We start from the raw sequence: 18,325 nt of genomic DNA, 5'->3' as shown, positions 1-18,325 counted from the left end.
CTTCACCTATACCGTCTGCTACAGGGCAGACATGTCGAGAGAGGAGGAACGGGAACACTGCCACTGCTAGAGAAAAGAAAGAACATAAAGGGCACTGAGCTAACCAAGACAGGCACTGTCCTAAAAGCTGTTCAGATGTTCCACCGCCTGCTAGACCCATGGTACGCTGAAATTATCCGTCAAAGTACTCAGACCTTATATATTAGCCTACAGATAGAAAACCAATCCAGTACAAAGCCTATTGCATGATAATGACTATTGACTTCATAACTGCGCTGCCCTGGATGCTAGCATCCAGGAACACACACACACACACACACACACACACACACACACACACACACACACACGGCAAAAAACAAAACAAAAACAAAACTGGAATAGACAGACAGTCATGGTGGTTCACACCTGTATTCCCAGCACTAGCTTGGAAGTACAGCATAAAGGCATCAGGGCAGGAGAATTACTTTGAGATTAAGGACATCCTGGGATATGTAGTTAAGTTCCAGACAAGCCTAAGCCGTAGAGTGAGACTGTCTCAAACAAACAAATGGAGAAAGCTAGAATGACTTTATGGGTATGCCTTGTCCAAAAATCATTAAGTTGGGGACTGGAATTTTATGTGTTTGGTAGGTTACTTGGGGTGTGTGTGTGTGTGTGTGTGTGTGTGTGTGTGTGTGTGTGTGTGTATAAACACATAAATGTATGTATATGTCAGTTTATATTAATAAATTACCATATTTTAATCCTGTCAACCACTCTTTGAAACTGTGACTATTATTACTTCCATCTCAGGACACTGAGGCTCATAATGATTTAGTTTAGTCTGAGGGTGTACAAAGTGGTACTAGTGTGACTAAAAAGATGGCTTGGAGGCTAAGGGCACTTGCTGTTCTTCCAGAGGACCCACATTCAATTCCTAGTACCCACACTGCAGCTCAAAATCATATGTAACTCCAGTTCCTGGGGGATCTGATGCCTCCTTCTGTCTCCCTCAGGCACTACACATATATGGTGCATAGACCCACATGCAGGCAAAATACTCATATACATAAAATATAAAAATTTTTAAAAGGAATGATAGTAGCCATGCTTTTGTCCTATCTGTGTCATTGCTCCCTGGTGGATAAGGGTGGCAGTAAACATTTGAAAGTCTTTACTGTGTAACAGGATTCATGCTGCACACAGTAGGTGTCCCATCTCATTCAATTTCTATGAACCCTAGAAGGTTGTTATTCTCACGTCAGCAAGTGAGTAAGCTGCAACAGGAGGAAAGGAAGGGACCTGAAGCCATGCAGTGCCATAGAGCCAGGATTCAAGGCCGGGTCTGTCTCAACTAGCAACCATTGCCTGCAGATGGCTGAGCAGCGGGACCACACTTGAAGGCTACTGTGGTCTCTATGGAACAGTAGAGAGGGGAAGAGAAAGGGCTGCTACAGAGAAAGCGTAGGCCTGAGGCTTATCCATATGACTGGTCAGGAGAGACAGGCCAGGGGACTCCTTTGTGCCAGAAGCCCCTGTCCAGCCCTGCTCAGCCCCCACCCCCTCCTCCTCAAGCACCTGTTTCCTCATGCTTGGCTCCAGCATTCTTCCTGCCTTCTCAGCCTTGCTGGCTCTGGTGTAGCCCTGCCAGAAGCAGGGATTCTGGGGCCAATACCCCTAACCCCATGCCCTAGGTACCATCTGGAAGGGGCTGAGGGGCTGATGTGACTTGGGTGAGGGCCCCACTTGGAGGCTGGGGAGGAGAGGCCTCTGATAACATTCACAGAGTTCTTAGCCCCTGTGGCCAAGCTGCCTTAGGCCTGCCAGCTCCCTCCCCACATCCTGATCAAGTTACTCACAGTGAGCCTCTGTGCGGGAACCATCTGTTTTTAAGCCCCCCAGAGACCCATGGGATCATCTTACCTCCCAGGCTTGTCTTAATGCCCAGAGCCAAGCCCAAAGCATGGGGAGTTGGGGGCCAAAATAGAGGGGAACACAGAGGCACTGCAGTGTGGGCTGTCAGCTGGCCATCTCTGGCTTCTAGGTTAAATCTCCTGCCAACCCTGGCCGGGGAGGGAGAGATCAACCCAAGCTCCCTTGAGCCGGCAGCACTAAAGGTCAGTGGAGGACGGTCAGCCCCCGAGGGCTAGGAGGCCTTTGCTGGGCTGCCGAGATTGTCCTTGCTTTGTGCACTTTCCTGAGACAGGGAAAGACGTGACACAGGCTGGCAGTCATGGGATATTGCTGGGGCATGTAGGAGCCATTTGAGTGACAGGAGTGGTGGCCCTGCCCCAGTGGCCGGGAAGACAGAGAGAAGCTGTACCCTGCCATTGGTGGTCCTGGTCCCGACTCTGCTCCTGCTATAGCCCAGGATGGAGTTAGACACTCTAGGGTGCAGACCCAGATCAGCTTCTTCCTGGCAAATTGCACCCCCCCCCAACTGCCCTCTCCATCCCTACCCCACAACGGACTGTCTACCACCTGGAACCGCTGTCCAGACACTCTTTTTTCCTCTCTAACTTATTCCTCCCCTGCGATGGAACCCCCCTCCCCACCCCAGGATGGAACCCCATCCACCCCCGCCCCCCAGCATGCCTTGCTCCTTTTCTTCCTTGCTGGGAAATGCTGCAGAAGCCCCCTCCGGATCTCCAGACTCCAGACTCCTGAGTCTCGTCTCTTCCAGATGCGTATCTCCATCCCTTTGCCTCACTCCGTGTCTCTCTATTGGCAAAACTCAAGTATCACAGGTCTCCAAACGAGTATGAGCTCTTGTTGAGACCCATGATGGAAACTGTAGTTCCTGGAGTTTGAATCCACGTCTCATGCATGTCCCCACTGTGCTCCTGTCAGGGAGCCCTCTTAGATCCTTGAGGTACATGCCCCCAAAGTCCTACTTCTGTACTGGGCCCACATCTTCCTCGGCTTAAATGCTCAGTTGCTCGTATTTACTGAGTAGTGACTGTTTAAAGGTGGAGACTGAGATCTGCCCGTCACTGGATCACCCCAGAACCCACCTGACACTTTGTATGACACTCAGAAACCGTAAATGAGACTGCTGGTACCCCTCCCCACATCATCCCTCTAGACTGTTTGCTATCGGAAGTCTCTTGCTAGACAGAGAGCGAGGCAGGCCCATTTCCCAAGTTTCAATTCACGAAGCCACAAGGAGTCTAGGCTGGTAGGCTTTCATCCAGGAGGAGGAAGGCAGTCAGGCCAGAGGTAGTGGGCGGGATGAAATGACCCTATTCAGTCTCCTCCAGTGTGGAAAAATCCATAAGAAATAATGCTGACATTTTGTAGTTTTCCAGGAAGAATGCATGTGTGTGTGTGGCGGGGGGTGATGTATAAATTCAGGGTTGTCCATAAGACAGAGGCTCCTTTTTAAGAAAACAAGGACTGAAATTGTATCCATATTGAAAATATCCTCTATTAGTTCAAAACTTGGGGTCTAGAAATGAAAGGAATGGGGTTCAAATTCCAGGGCTGTCATGGAGTAGCTGTAGTTTAAATTTTCTATGGAATATTGGTGTTATTTGCTGATTTGTTCTATTTTCTTCCTGCTATGCAGCCCATCTCGGCCTCACACTCACAATTCTCCTGCCTCAGCTTCCCAAGCGTAGGCATTATTGGGATGGGCTATCACATCCAGCTCAATTTCTCCATTGGCCTCAAATTCACTGGGGAACGATATTGAAAATCTCATCCTTCTGCTTCCACACCCCCAGCCCCAGCCCCACCCCCTGCAAGTGCTGCCCTTCATGCCCGGTGTTATGCAGTGCTGGGAACTGAGCTCAGGGCTTTGTAGTAGGCAGGCACTCAAACAACTGAAGTTCATTGGCAGCTCTCTTCCTCTGTTCTTTCAAATAATAGAAATAATGGTCCCAGCCTCAATAGCTACTGTGCAGCTTAGATGAGGTAATAGGTATCTACATAGCCTAAAGAAATCATCAAGCGCAGGCTGGCTGTCAAGACTTCCAGCAAGCTTTCAGAATCTTTCTTCTTTGGTGAATCTTCACACTTGATGCTAGGATTCCCTGTATCATATGTGGTCTGACCAAGGAGAACACCTCTTTTGTCCACCCCCTTATTTCCCAACCCTGCCTTACTCAGGCCGAGGAAGGGAGAAAGGGGAAGCCCCTCCACACACACACACACCCCACGCCCCACTTCCTCCTGACCTCTCACACTGACTTCCAGGAGCCCAGCCGCAGGGAGAGGACATGCCGACACTAAAGAGAAGGCAGCTATGAGGGGGGATGGGAATAGAAGGAAGCTGTGGGAAGCTGTGAGGGCAAGGGCAGTGGAAACAGGAGCATCCTCTGGGCCATGACTGTGAGGGGAGCCAAGAGGACATTTCCCACCAACCCCAAGGGAATGATGTCATCCGTGGAGAAAGAGCCAGAGGCTGTGCAGTGCTCTTCACTCAGAGTGTGGGACCATCTGGGATCCCAGGGTTTCTCTTGTCTTAGGACCAGAGAGGGAGGAAGGGAGCAGTGTGAGGTGAGAGCAAAGGAGCGGGGTTAGCTTAGACAGCCAGAAATAAATAGCTCTGAGTACCTATCTCCATGCTGGAGGTCTCTTAGTATCTCACAGCTGCAAGAATCAAGTCATGCCCTACTGGCTCTTAGGAGTCAACTGGTGACATCCTCAGAAGATCTCATCTGGGTAGATATGGCTCCAACAGCCCTGTCTCCCCTGCAGCTATATGCCACCAAATGCAAAGTCCTTAAGCATATGCCAATGGAATCTCTTTGAGAAAGGCTTAAAGATTTCCTCACCCCCACCTTTGCCCTCATATCAACCCCCAGTTCGCTTACCTCCTGCCTTTCCTAAGATTCTTATTTTTATCCTATACATTTTCTGCATATTAAATTTTAGTCTCTTTAGCTACAATCTAGCCTTCTTGGTGTGGTCAAGAGTCCCATGCTGTAGTCTGGGGACCTCATATGGCCCTAAACTGATGACCTTGGCACTTGTCATTGGGCAGATTCACCTGTGTTCTTTAGGTTGTGAACTTGTGACCACCTAGTATCTCAGAGCTGCAAGAGGGTTGATATCTCAACCTTCCTGTGTAGGGTATGTGCCCTCTGCTTTGCATTGCTGAGCACAGCTATTGCTCTGAGTGGCTGCCTAGGCAGGAGGAAGAAGCCCCACTTGATGGATTAGGAAGTTAAGGATTCCCCTCAGATCATCTTTGCTAGAGCCACTATTAACCCATACATCCTTTTTCTAGCCTTCACTATATTCACTGTATGGTCAAATGATTTAAACTCCTATTTAATATTTTATCTAAATGTAGTCCTGTTATTGTTATAGCTGATGCGTTTACAAAGGAATTTGCATAATAAGTACAGCACAAGCCATCAACTGGTGGTAGCTGTAAGTGTATCTGCACCCCCACTCCTGTTCTAAGGCTTTTTGGTGGAAGAACTGGGATGCCAAGACTGGCCGCCTTCCTGTAGACCAGTGGGCTTCACTGATACCACAGACCAGTTAGTTTCACGGAGTGCTGTGGGAAGCCAGGCCAGTCAATAGGAAGTGGATGAAAGAGTTACCATGAGATGAGGAGAGGAGTGTGAGACCACGGTCAGAGGGCCTCCCAGCCCCAGCTCTGTTCCTCTCCACTACAAGGTCCTAAGAGGAAGTAATAACTACCTGCCATTGGCCAGCAGGTCCCTCCATCCTGAGTCACAGAGCAGGAAGGGGTTCTGGGGTCAGCTGTCTATGGGCCGACCCTCCCATCGGCACTGGCTGGGCCCTTTGTGGTGTGGGAGGAGAGGACTTGGGAGATGCCAACATCCTCGGCTCCCTTCCCAAGTCCTGCCTTGGGCCCCCTGACTGATCCTGCAGCTGTGCCCGCCTTCCATCCATCTCACGCCCTCTCGGAGCTCAGCCGAAATCCTTTGACACAGGCTCAGCTTTGCCCATGGACTTGGCAGTGTGCCTTGCCTCTCTTCCCCACCCCATTACTCACAAAATCCCCACACAGTTCCTTTCAACCCCTGGGGAAGCCAGGAGGAGGTTCTGGGCCGGAAATGGGAAAAGCCCCACTTTTGCCAAGTGACCCATTCTCCAGCTCAGTGAATAGGGACCTTCTTGACTCTTGGCTAGAACTTTCAACAGGAAGGTAACATGGAGACTCTGCCAAGAGCTGCAGGAGGGGGGAGGGGAGGGTAAAGAGAGGAGGAAGTGAAGGAGGGAGAAATGATGAGCCTGCTTTCCCAAGTGAACCATCTCCTGGGGGGGGGGGTCACACGGTCAGGCAATAGGCAGATGGGGAGAGAGGCCCAATATCGCCTGCTCTGAAAGGCTGGCCTCTCAGCCTTAGCCAGTCCTCTTTCCTCTGACAGCGTCAGCCCTTCGCTCCTGCAGTCAACCAAGGAACCGGAAGAAGTTCCCTGCTTTTTTTTTCCCCCCTTCCTAGTTCAGACCATCATACTCTTTTCCGACCTCTCCTAAGTCATGTCCCTTCCTCGTTTGCATCTTCCCCTCTCATGCAGCATCCCAGGTCTCAGGACATACAGCTCCGACTATGCCGCTCTGCCGTGCACAGGGGGAAAAGCCAGTCTTCGGCACGACACTCAAGGCCTCCATCTCAGCCTATCACCCGTCATTTCCCTGCTATAGTCTGCGGTCCAGCAAACTCAAGTTGGTCTTCAGACACCCCCAGGACTTCGGCCTCTGTGTCATCTGCCTGTGTTTCACTTATGTGCCTGGAATACTGTTTATACCCTCGCGCAAGTCCTCATGGGTCACCCAAGGTGTCATGTGTGTGCTGTCTCTCCACAACAGAACACTTGTATCACACAGCTGGATGTTGCTTCTCCTTTCTCAGAGCACTGAAGCACGCCCCTTTCAGAGCATATACTACCCCATCTCTGCACATCTTTGCATATCCCACTGAGCAGATAGGAACAGCAGCAGCTCTGTGGTCCTCTGTCTAGGTCTGAATCCAACCCTCACCACTTGTCATCTGTATGACCTTGGCCACATCACCTAAACTTCTCCAGTCTCTGTTCTCTTGGTTTAGAAATGAAAATAAAGCTTGGCATAGTGGCTCACACCTATAATCTCAGGCAGTCTAGGTAAACTTAGGTAGTGAAACTCTGTGTCAAAACAGTAAACACACACACACACACACACACACACACACACACACACACAAATGAGAGACAGAGAAGACAATAGTAAAAACACAACCTTTGGGGTTGCTTTAGCAGTTGGACAGTGTTAGGTGTTTGGTATACTAACTTTTTTTTTTCAGCACTGAAGATTGAACACAGGATTTCATACATACTAGGCAAGCGCTCTGTACCGAGTCGCAACATCAGCCCCGGTATTTTAATATCAATATCCATATATGTTATATTTTCTATTAAATAACTGTACCCTCCCTTAAGACCAAGTCCAGGTCTGTTTTTATTTGTATCCACAGTGCTGGTGTCTGGTCAGTAACTTAAACCATTATGAGCTCAGCAAACCTGTCTGACTCTGATAAGGTCAGCATCAAGTTTATCAAAGACTGGGTCTGGTGGCGCACACCTTAGTCCTGTCCTTGGAAGGCTAAGGGCAGGAGACTCTCAAGCTCAAGGCCAGATTTTGCTTGCTTTGTCCTTTACTCTCTACAGAAACCACATGAAATAGGTATCTTTAACAATCCATGCTAAAGATGAGAAAAGGCACTAATGCCAGGGTCAGACAGGGTCAAGATTTGGGTTCAAGTTGACAGGACCCCAAATTGTATGTCCCTATGGACCCTAGACTACCTGACCCAGAAGCTCTCTTTCTTCCTCTGGAGGAGAAAAAAAATTGCTTTTTTGCTCAAGACTTGAAAGCTCCAGTCGTAACTTTTTTCACACTCTTCTTTTCTCCTTATTTTGCTTTTAGGCCCCATTCCTTAGGACATGCTAAACTTGTAGCCACTAGTGACTAAAGAATTAATTGCCTTCTGGGAATACAAGTTCCCTGAAAGGACGTTCACCAGCCTTCGAGAGAGAAATCCCTTGTTTGCTTCCCCAGCCCTTAACTAGGAGAGACATTTCATCATGTCCTCTTCTAACTGCCCCCTCCTCCAGTTAGTCTCCCCAGTTGTGTCTGACCTTCAGGAGCTCTGGCCATCCAAACTCTATGTGCATTCGTATTTTCAGAATTAATCTGAACTAACAAGGAGTGGTCTACGGGCATCCTCTGTCTGTTTCCCCAGTGTGCCCGTGTCTATACATTTGTTGGAACCCCACATGGAAGCCGTGTGCAAGGAACAGCTGGTCCCAAGGCCTGTACTCAGGCAGGCCCCTCTTCGGGGCAGCTGGAGGGAAAAGGGGAAATGCTGGACCTTGTCACAGGCCCCACCCCCACCCCCAACTAAGAAGGGTGTCAGCTGCTGCTACTTTTTCAGCCACATTTCATTCCTGAAACTCAACCCTCCTCCCCTTTCAGGCAAGGAGAAAGGACCAGACTCTGGTGATCAACTTCATTGAGTCCTGGGTCTCTGACAGATTCAGCCTCTCTCCTGAATTTTGTTTTGTTTTGTTTTTGTTTTTTTCAGTGCAAGGTTTTTGCTTCAGGAAATTTGGCTGTTTGGCTACCTTGCATTTTCAGGAACAACTCTCTCCTTGGTTGAATTTCAGTGCCAAGGAAGAGACTGGATATAAGAGGGGACACAGAACACCCTGGACAAAGAGACTTTCATGACCTATTAAGGTCACCTTCTCCAACAGCTTTATCCCACAGTACCTGAACAACATTCTTGACGGGAATTTAATGAAATAGGCAAATGTAGACTTTAATCAGAATTACATGAGGTGTTCCTGGGCAAGAATCAGAAAATATACAGTCCTCTTGGATGGCACTGGAGATCCTGTCTGGAGTGAACCAACTACAGTGTGAAAGCCTCACTACCATCCCAGAGAATAAAGATGCCCAAAGTTCCCCATCCCTCCACAGCCAAGCTACATGGAATTCAATCCCCTAGAGTCAGTCCATGGAGGAAGGCAGCTCAGGGGTGGGCCCAGGCTAGCAGCACTTTGCTTTCCTCTTTGCTCCAATTGGGGATACTGAGGCACAGAGATTCAGCCTTGCTACTTAAACACTGATGTGCGGTGGTGGTGGTGGTGGTGGTGGGGGAGATGAGATGCAGATAGCTGCCTATCACTTCTCTAGAACTGTCTTCAATAAGCTGCCACTGGGGAAAGAGCAGAGTAGCACGGGGGTGGGTGGGTGAAGAACTCCCCCATCTGAGTGTCATTCTGGGCCCCAGGCCAGGCACTTGGCTTCCTCTCCAACACAGTGAAAGGCTGGAGATGCTCAGACAAAGGGCCAAATGAAAGCTGATGGGGAGCGGTGACTTTAGTCTCTCTCTTTCCTTCTCCCAGGCACAAGGGCCCAAGACCTTGGTGGGGGTTTGCAGATCAAACTCTGGGAAGCTCAGCTCAGTGCAGTTTTTTTTTTTTTTTTTTTTTTTTTAATTCTCTTGACATCCACAGACTGTCTTCCTCCCCTCACTACCTCCCACCTAGAGTGACGTTAAAAATGCAAATCAGTAAGATTTAGAAAATTCATTCCCATGCCAAGAACACCCACAAACCCTCTATCGATGCTGATTCTGATGTAGGTGGCATGGTCCCAGGTTCCAGGCCAAAAAAAAAAATGAAGATGGTTAGAGTCTTTTCTCACCATGGGCGTTGGTCCTCAGCCATTGCCCTTCTGGTACAGGCCACGTGAGGTGGGAACATGAGCATGGGATATTGATGGGCCAGGACCACTATCCCGAACTAGCTCGACATGTATATGAAAAGTGATAAGGTACAGGGCATGGTGCCAAAGAACAGCAATGGACCCTTTGGCTCTCACCAGAAAAGTGTTTCGGGAGCCCAGTTACTTTCCTATCTGTGCATCATACAGAAAGAGCTCGGGAGGAAGGACTACAGAAGTGAACAGTAACCCGAAAAGGCAGACTTAGACTGGGACAGGCGGGAATAGTGCCTGTGCACCTTGGGTCAGGGAGCATCAGTGAGAACGCCTGCTATATCCACCTCATCTCTCTACCCTACTACCGCCAAAAGCCTGTCCGTAGTGCAGGGCAGGAGCAGGCAGAGTGGGGCCTCTGCAGATGGGAGCAGAGAGAGGCTATCTTGGGATCTTAAGAGACCTGAGCTGGGCAACTCTCTGGAACCAGGTCTGCTGTTGGGTGCCTAGGTGGCCTGATTCTGAAGAGAGGAAAGAAGAGGGGAGCAAAGCGAGGCATGCCATGAGGGATAAACTGAAAGAGAGACTGAGAGACAGAGTGAGAGGGGAAAGCTTAGAAAGTCTAGATGAAGAAGGGATGGGTGGGGCGGAGAAAAGACGCATGTGCCTACCTATCTGCCTGAATGCTGGTTCTAAAGGAACACTAAAGGTGAGGGGGTGGAGGTAGAGGTGTGTGTGTGTGTGTGTGTGTGTGAGAGAGAGAGAGAGAGAGAGAGAGAGAGAGAGAGAGAGAGAGAGAGAGAGACAGACAGACAGACACACAGACACACAGACACACAGACATACAGACACACAGACACACAGACAGACAGAGACAGAATGAAACCAACCTGGCCTCCCTAACACAGCTTCAGCAGTCATTTTTCCCTCTTTAGTGATTCATTCCCCCACCCCAGGATAGCATACTCACCCTCAGCACCCCGGGGGCCTGCAGCACACTCCCAGCACACTTCCCAAGCCCAGACCTGACATCTGGCCGGGCCTCCACAACTCCTGCTCCGCGATCTGCCAGGCAGTACCCCTCCTCCCCCGTCATTACAGCTGCCACCCCCCTCCCTGCTGGCAGACAAGCCCGGGCAGACAGCCGGCCAAGCCTGCCCCCGCAGCCGCGCCAGCTTTGCCAAACCCAGAAGAGCTGGGGGGCCCCCACGGGCGGTGCCAGCTCCCCGCGAGCAAGCAGTTCCAGCCTGACCTCCTGGCCAGGGCAGCGATCTGTCCACAGGCTGCAGGAGCCCAATACCGGAGCACCAGCAGTCGCTGCCTGTGCCTGTCGCTCCTGCAACTCTGGGCAATTGAGCCTTCCTCCATCTGTATTCCTGTCCTCTCTGGGTGTGCCCTCTTTTCTTCGGTTGTTCTGTCACATTCAGCTTGGTTGGCTGCTCTGACTCCCTGTTAGTTGTTCGTATCTCGTCAGAAATCTTTGCCAAAGTTTCTTGCCTCTGAGCGATAGCCCTAACCTCTGCCTACCAGTTGGCATCCTCTCTCTTCTCCTCTCCTCTCCGCGCCCGCCTGGTGCACGGAGCGCGGGGGGCGGGGGGCGCAGGCCAGGTACCTAGGTCTGAGTGGAGCAATCCTCCCTGTCCCCCGGCTCCCGCTTGGCTCTTACCAGCTCCTGTTTGAGGCGACGCAGATAGCAGTCCATGTCCCTGCTCTCCTTCCACATTCGCTCATTTGCCGGGCTGGGGCTCACGAGAAAGTAGGGTTCTCTGGGCGCTCCGCGCCCCTAGCTGCGCAGAGCTGAGCCTCTGCTCCAGCTTGGGGACTTAAAGCAGTGTCCCCTGCCGCTCGCTGCCCGGGGTAGGGGCGGAGGAAAAGTGCAGCAGCCAATGAAAACTCAGAAGGGGTATCTTCGGCCAATGAGAATTGTGGCTTCAGGGGCGCGGGCCGGGCGACCAGAGTAGGTCTGTCACCGGCGTTGTAGCCGCCAGCAGCAACAACTCAGGGACCAGCGGAGGTCTTGGCTAGGTTCTGGGCTCTGTGGGGCAGTAGAACTGCCAACGCCCCCAGTGAAGTGTCTGATCTATAACAAAGGAGTTTTAGAGGAGAGAACTAGGCTTCCGGCTTAGGCAGGAGAGAGGGTCACAGTGTTTAATTTTAACTGAACTGAAAAATCTCCCCTCTGCTGTCCCTCTGCAGTCGGAAGCCTTCACTTTCTATAGAGGGTCCTGGAAGCGCGGCTCCACTTCATCTCCTCCCCGCCCACTCCTCGCCCGCAGAAGGAAGCGGCTTCCGCTAGATGTTAGCCCAAGGGGTGGTCGACTGTGTCCACTGTAAGGAGGTACACCTGAAGATACCGAGTAAGAGAGACAAGATCTCAACCTTCCAGCGCTTTTCCTGTCGAGGAGAAGGAACCGTGAGACAAACAAGTAAATAAGAACAATTTTTTTTTTTCGGAGAGCAAGTTTTAATGGAAGATTTTAAAATGGGGTCTTGGGGGCTGGCTGCTTTCAGGGCAGTATGCAGGGAGTGGAGAGATAGGCCTTTCCCTCCCCAGAACTCCCTAGCGCTGGCCTTGGACTGGGGAGGCTGAAGGCTTGAAGATGCTGATTGTAGCGACAGGCATCTCCCTAGTACCCAAGGTGCGCCAACTCCTACAAGACAGACCGGGGCGCTTCTGTGGGCTAACCCAACTGGAGACTGCCTAAGCAGACTCAACCCCGACTTGAGTAGCCCTTGGTGAGAAAAAAAACAAAACAAAACAAAACAAAACCTTACCTCTTGGGCCCACCAGGGGTGGTGTGGCAGAGCCCAAGAGTAATTAGGGCAATTTGCTATGCGTTATTCCAAGATAATTAATAGGGGAAAGTTTGCCCCTGGCAAGATTTTGGTGGCCTGTGTGGGACAGACCCAAAAGGACGGACACAAGAGAAGGCCCCAAAGGAGAGAAGGCAGACAACTGTGGGTATTCATTTGGTGTCAGCCAAGATCACTTCTGCGAAAAATTGAGGGGGTTGGTGCAGAACTCCTGTCACTCAGAATTAGACTGAACGGTTTTGTGAATCTGTTTAAGAAGTTTACAGTGGGGGAGGGAATTGGTGGGAGGGGAGGAGGGGGGCACGACCAAAAATGGGAGTTCAGTTTCTCCTTTGATGGGCCATGAGTCTGCCCTGCGGGTCAGAGCAGCATCAAGGCTCTGATACTCCTTTCCTCCTCCAGCGGACCCTCCTGGAGAGTGGAGATGGATTCCCTACCCGGAAGAGCCCTGGTTTTGTTTTTGTTTTTGTTTTTGTTTTTTTCCAGACTTAAACATCCAGCCTGCAGAATAGCAGCTGGTTGCAAAGAGCTCTCTCGGTAAAGCGTGCAGATCTGGTTTTCTCCATCCCTGAAATCTGGGCATTGAGCATCCTTGGAATTTAGGGTACTGGCTACGGCTGAAACCCCAGAAAAAGCAGGCTGATCTCTTGACAAGAACCTGGCACTACTGACAATGCACACACTTTCTCTGCTTCTCATTTAAACCTATGTGAGTCTACATGTCATAGTTCTTACAAACCTTTCTTCCTTTTTATTTATGTGTGTGCCACATGTGTACAGGTACCCGGGGAAGGCCGGAAGAAGGCACAGACTCTGCTGGTGTTTACAGGTAATTGTAACCCCCCGTCCCCGTCCTTCTTTGTAAGTGCTAGACTCAGAGCTTTGCTCCTCTGGAAGAGCAGCAAATGCTTTTAACCACTGATCCTTCTCTCCAGTACCACAAAACTCTCTCCTGATGACCACCTGTGAAGTAGCCCAGATAACAATATAGTTATCATCGTGCAGGTGAGGAAAACACCATCAGGAAGGACTACGCACATTCCATTCACTCTGAAGACGGAGAAGATGCAAGAATATAACTGAAAGCCGTCATCTCTGTGCAGAGATCACAAGAGGACTTCCAGGACTGCGATGCTATACAGCTGTATGGCTCCTGAGGACTTGGGGACACAACTATCATCAAATTCCAAAGTTCTTCCATGACGCTGGGCCATTTGTAAGACCAAAGTTAGTGTTACTCCCTCTCTTCTTATACCCATCTCCTCCTCCTCTTTTTCTTCTTCCTCTTTTTCTTCCTCCCTTGTTTCTGAGACAGTAGCTCTTCTTTGGGCAGAGCAGGAAGCAATAGCAGAGAACTGAACTAACTGCCTTTCTACTTCTTCCCTTTTTAAGGGTCTGTGTGATAGAGAATAAAGTCTGTTGCCATGGTTATATAAACATGGGTAAATATTCCTGGCCTGATGATGGGGGATGGGGGGACATGATTCAGTTTTGCTGAAGAAGAATCAGATGGTGCAGCCTCCATCCTCCCACCTTCTGAAACTCAGCTGAGAAGAGAGAGAGAGAGAGAGAGAGAGAGAGAGAGAGAGAGAGAGAGAGAGAGAGAGAGAATTTGGCCATCACAATAGAAACTAAATAATAAAGAGAGCAGAGGTCCTGAGACTGGCTGTGGGCCTCATTCTCAAAGGCACCTAGAGCTGAACTGGAACCCTCAGAAGACATGTGGGCATTTGCTCCAAGCTAGTTGGCGTAAGTGCTCTGTAGTTTCCTGACAGTGGGGAGGGGGTGTGCATTTCCTGGAACTGGATCCAAAAGTGTCAATCATTTGAGATTTGTACTCAACTTGGTGAGGGACGGTGGGCCCCTTTGTCCTCCTGCCAGAGCCTGAAGGTCCTGGCACCTATAGATGAGCTTAAAGGGAGAGGTAGAACAAGCTGTGTCCCAACAGAGCTCATCCTGAACTAGACAATGGAAATAATGCCATTCTCCTGGCTTCAGAGTCCCGCGGCCCCACCTGAAAGGTCCCCACCTGCCAAGTCCTGGCTTGGCTGCGGAAGAGGTGGTGCCCAATGTCTCATCTCCACTGGCGACAGAAGAGCTGGGAGAGACGTGGCCACACGTGTTCTAGAAACTTCAGCGTAACAGCACCCTCTCAGAGGGTGGAGCCATGTCCACGGTTGCCCTCATTCTTCACCTCCTGTGACTGCAGAGACCATTAGCCCCTTCTCCCCCTTACATGCCTCCAGAGAATCAACCGGAAAGGCTGACCTTAGAGATAAACATGTGTTGTTGGAATGCGTTCAGATACCACTGCAGAACAGCTACTCTCCAGGGAAAAGACTCGCTTCACTGGCTGCCCAGAGACCACAGTGACTGTGTCTAAATTCACTTGTGTGTGTGTGTGTGTGTGTGTAAGCAGGCTAGACAGAGACTTCACTCTTCTTGGAAGAGGATAACTCCTGGTTAGCATGGCATCTTCCTTTGCTCAGGGTAGATGGAGAATTGGCTTCCTGTTGCCAGGAAGGGCAGAGAGAGTGAAGTAGCTTCTACAGCGGGGAAGCCTCTTGTAACTAGAGTAAAGCTTCTCTCTGAGTTAGAATACAAAGGCGTTATGGCTTAGTAGATGACTCAAAGGCAGTAGACAGAAAGCTCCACAAGAAAAATTTAAAGATTTGGTTTATTAGTTAGTTAGTTAGTGTGTGTGTGTGTGTGTGTGTCTGTGTGCACCTCTGAGGAAGTCAATCTTTTGAACCCCTGGAGCTGACATAAGAAGTCTGACATGTAGAAGTACAGCCATCACTCTTGACTATTGAGTCATCTCTCCAGCCTCAAGGCTCGAAAAGTTTTCCTTTCTCTTCTCTCATTCTCTCTCTCTCTTGTTTTTTTTTTTTTTTTCAAGACAGGGTTTCTCGGTAGCCCTGGCTGTCCTTGAACTCTCTGTGGACCAAGCTGTCCCATAGTTCCACCTGCTTTTGTATCCTGAGTGCTGGGATTGAAGGCATCTCAAAGCCCTGTAAGTTTTAAGTGTCTTTGGAGAGTGCTAGTATCCTTGTCTGCAATTATTTATTATTTATCTAATGAAAGGCTGAGTTCCTTCAGGCTCATGTTTTGAAGATACAGGCTCATGTTTTGAAGTCCAGGAAGGCAGGAAGGCAGGAAGGCAGGAAGGCAGGAAGGTAGGAAGGCAGGAGGGCAGGAAGGCAGGAAGGCAGGAGGGCAGGAGCATGAAGCAGCTAGTCATATTGTATCCGCAGTCGGAAAGCAGAGGGCAGTAACCCATTCTCCCCAGTTACAGGCAGGATGACAGAGGCCCAACAGAGGGAGCAGAAAATGGTGCCTTGCTTCTACAACTGTTTGAAAGAATGGAGAGGTGCGCCTTAAGGGGTGCACGGTAAAATGATGAGAGCCACTCAAGGAGGAAGTCCTGGTAGGTTCTTGTCCATTAAACTTCCATCATTGACCCCTGGGTGCTGACATACACCACCACATGCATGGTTTAGCTTCCCCACAGCCACTTGGCTTTAGGATCAGGAGATCAGCCATGCAGGTGCTAATTCTTAGTGAAGAGAAACAGAAGGAAGGTGTGGGAGGAAGAAATGGTAGTATTTTTAGTGAACATGTACAAATGGCTCTCCAGATCTCTTACTTGAATAATTCAGTGGGATTTATTGTTGTGGTGGTGGTTGTTATCATCACTATTGGAGATAGGATCTTGTTTTGTGGCCCTGGCCTGGGGCTCCTTTCATAGACCAAGCCACAATCCTCCTGCCTCTGTCTCTAAACTGCTGAGATTACAGCCTTGCCCAGCTCATTAGGAGAGGGAACAATTAAGCTAGTGCAAATAACACAGATTTAGTCTGTGGGCTGACAGTCATGATGTGGGATCACTGGTATCTGTGGGCTTAACGCTCATAGTGCCTAAGCTGTGGTTTCTTCCCTCCCTGGGGAACAAATATTTCCATTTTGTAAAGATTTATCTGTCAGAGGCCCAGCTACACAGAATACCTGAAGAATGTTAGGGAAACGAAGAATCTTTGTTCAAGGGACTACTTCTGGGTTTTGTGCAAACTAATGCTGAGAAGGCTAGTGACTTGCTTCCTGGACAGCCCTGAGGACATCCTACAATGGCTGAGCCTCGACAGGCACAACCCTGGCTTCTTTGGAATCTCACCAGGCCCTATAACCCAGGTTAAAAGCTCTTTTATTACCTACTACTAGGGCCCTTCCACTAGCTATAAGCAAGCCCCAGGGGCTCCCAGCCTGCCAGAGAGAAACCTGTTAGCAAGAGATTAAGGCCAGCTATCTGCTTCTCCTGAGGCTATGAGGTAAGCAGAAAATGAGGTCACTTCTCAGGTTTGGCTTCTACCAGGCTGGCTCCTAAGCCTTCTTTGGTGTTTTGTAGGAATCAGAGAATTGTGCTAGCACTAATTATTTGTCAACTTGGGGTAGCAGGGATTTCATCCGGGACACGCTGAAAGGAGCCAGAGCCAGAAAATGACATCTGGACAGGCAGGAACTCTCTTCCTGGAGTTTGCAGTGACTACCAGCAGCAATGGTCTATACCAAGAGACTCAGGTTCCCAGATAGGAAAGGCAGGAGGCCAAGAAATCGTGTCACACTTAGCAAATGGATATGCACGCCAAAGAATAAGACTGAGCACATATGGGAGTTGAACACTGGGGAGGTAGACTGCCTCCTCCTCCCCAGCGTCAGGCAGATTTCCTTTACTGTGATCATTCCCAATGACTCATCACCCATAGAAAATGAAGGAGGTAATGGGAGAGTGGATAACGAATCTCCCAAATGGCCTTTGTGTCTCTGCATGAAGAATTTTGGAAATAACTTGATTGAGATCTCTAGTATACAACATAGAATTTTGGAGTCATGGGGGACCTTATAGAAAAATCAAGGCTTGGGATCTCAAGGGAAGACTGGAAAAAAAAAAGATAACTGGTCTTGAGTCTCCAGTTGGCCACTGGAAACACCCAACTTGACATGTATGGGATACCTTCCTAGCACAGTTCTCTGATCCCTACAGAACACCAGAGAAGGCTTAGGAGCCAGCCTGGTAGAGGCCAGACCTGAGAAGTGACCTTATTTTTCTTCCTGAATCCAGGGATGGGTGCACCTCCAGTTCTCCTTTCTGCAGATGAGAGAGGGAAGACAAGAAACAGGATACCTGCCTCAGGCCACATGCAGGGGAACGCTAGCTCCACCCACTGGCACTGGCTAGGACTCCAGAACCGACCCTCCCAACCCTTATACTCACCATGTGGCCTTGAGCCAGTAAGGCAGCTTTCCTGGGATCTCAGTTTCATTCTCCATGCTTGCTAGAGTTTTAAACACTCTTACCAGTCCAGGCTGCATTTGCTGCCCAAGCATATCATTCTACAAGTCACAAGAGTGAGGGACAGAGTGTTCGTGCCCTGCCCTAGGTCACCAAGGTGCTAATGAAAGAATTAGCACAGGGATCAGGCCCACTGTCCCCAGACAAGACCTCCTTCCCTTCCGTCTCACCCTACCAGGTGTCTGGGTCATGACCTCTTTGGGGTTCATAGATCAGATATCTGCACATAGCAACATTGCAGTCATGAAGTAGTAATGACGTAATTTTATGGTTGGGGGTCACCACAACATGAGGAACAGTATTAAAGAGTTGTAGCATTTGGAAGGCTGAGAACTGTTGCCTTAGAGGAATCTAACTTCTTGCCTTTGGAGAGTCTTCAATGTTTTCAGATAAGTTGGAGCTGTTGGGGTCTGAGTGTGGCCCATCATAACACCAAAGGCAAGTTTAAGAGGCCAGTGGTATTTGTCTGAGTATCCTCAACCTGTCTGTATACTGTCA

The 18,325-nt window shown here is 49.7% G+C and overlaps 1 protein-coding gene across 2 annotated transcripts in view; it reads right to left on the bottom strand.

Moving 5' to 3' along the window:
* The window catches only part of Inka2 (inka box actin regulator 2), a 12,855-nt gene extending 1,214 nt beyond the window's left edge, over window positions 1-11,641 (bottom strand). Inside the window, exon 1 of one of the 2 annotated variants that reach the window (XM_051165845.1) lies at window positions 11,333-11,641. In XM_051165845.1, the coding sequence (XP_051021802.1) occupies window positions 11,333-11,389 (57 nt within the window). In that variant the 5' untranslated portion in view covers window positions 11,390-11,641. Of the gene's footprint in view, window positions 1-10,636; window positions 10,765-11,332 lie in introns of those variants that run through there. The other variant, XM_051165843.1, reaches the window with a different exon arrangement.
* Window positions 11,642-18,325: the final 6,684 nt, after the last annotated feature.

The sequence above is a fragment of the Acomys russatus genome, chromosome 23 (assembly GCF_903995435.1).
Source record: "Acomys russatus chromosome 23, mAcoRus1.1, whole genome shotgun sequence".
In the NCBI taxonomy this organism is placed as follows: Eukaryota; Metazoa; Chordata; class Mammalia; order Rodentia; family Muridae; genus Acomys; species Acomys russatus.
Note: the sequence above shows the minus strand (reverse complement) of the source record. Positions and strands in the feature narration are given on the sequence as shown.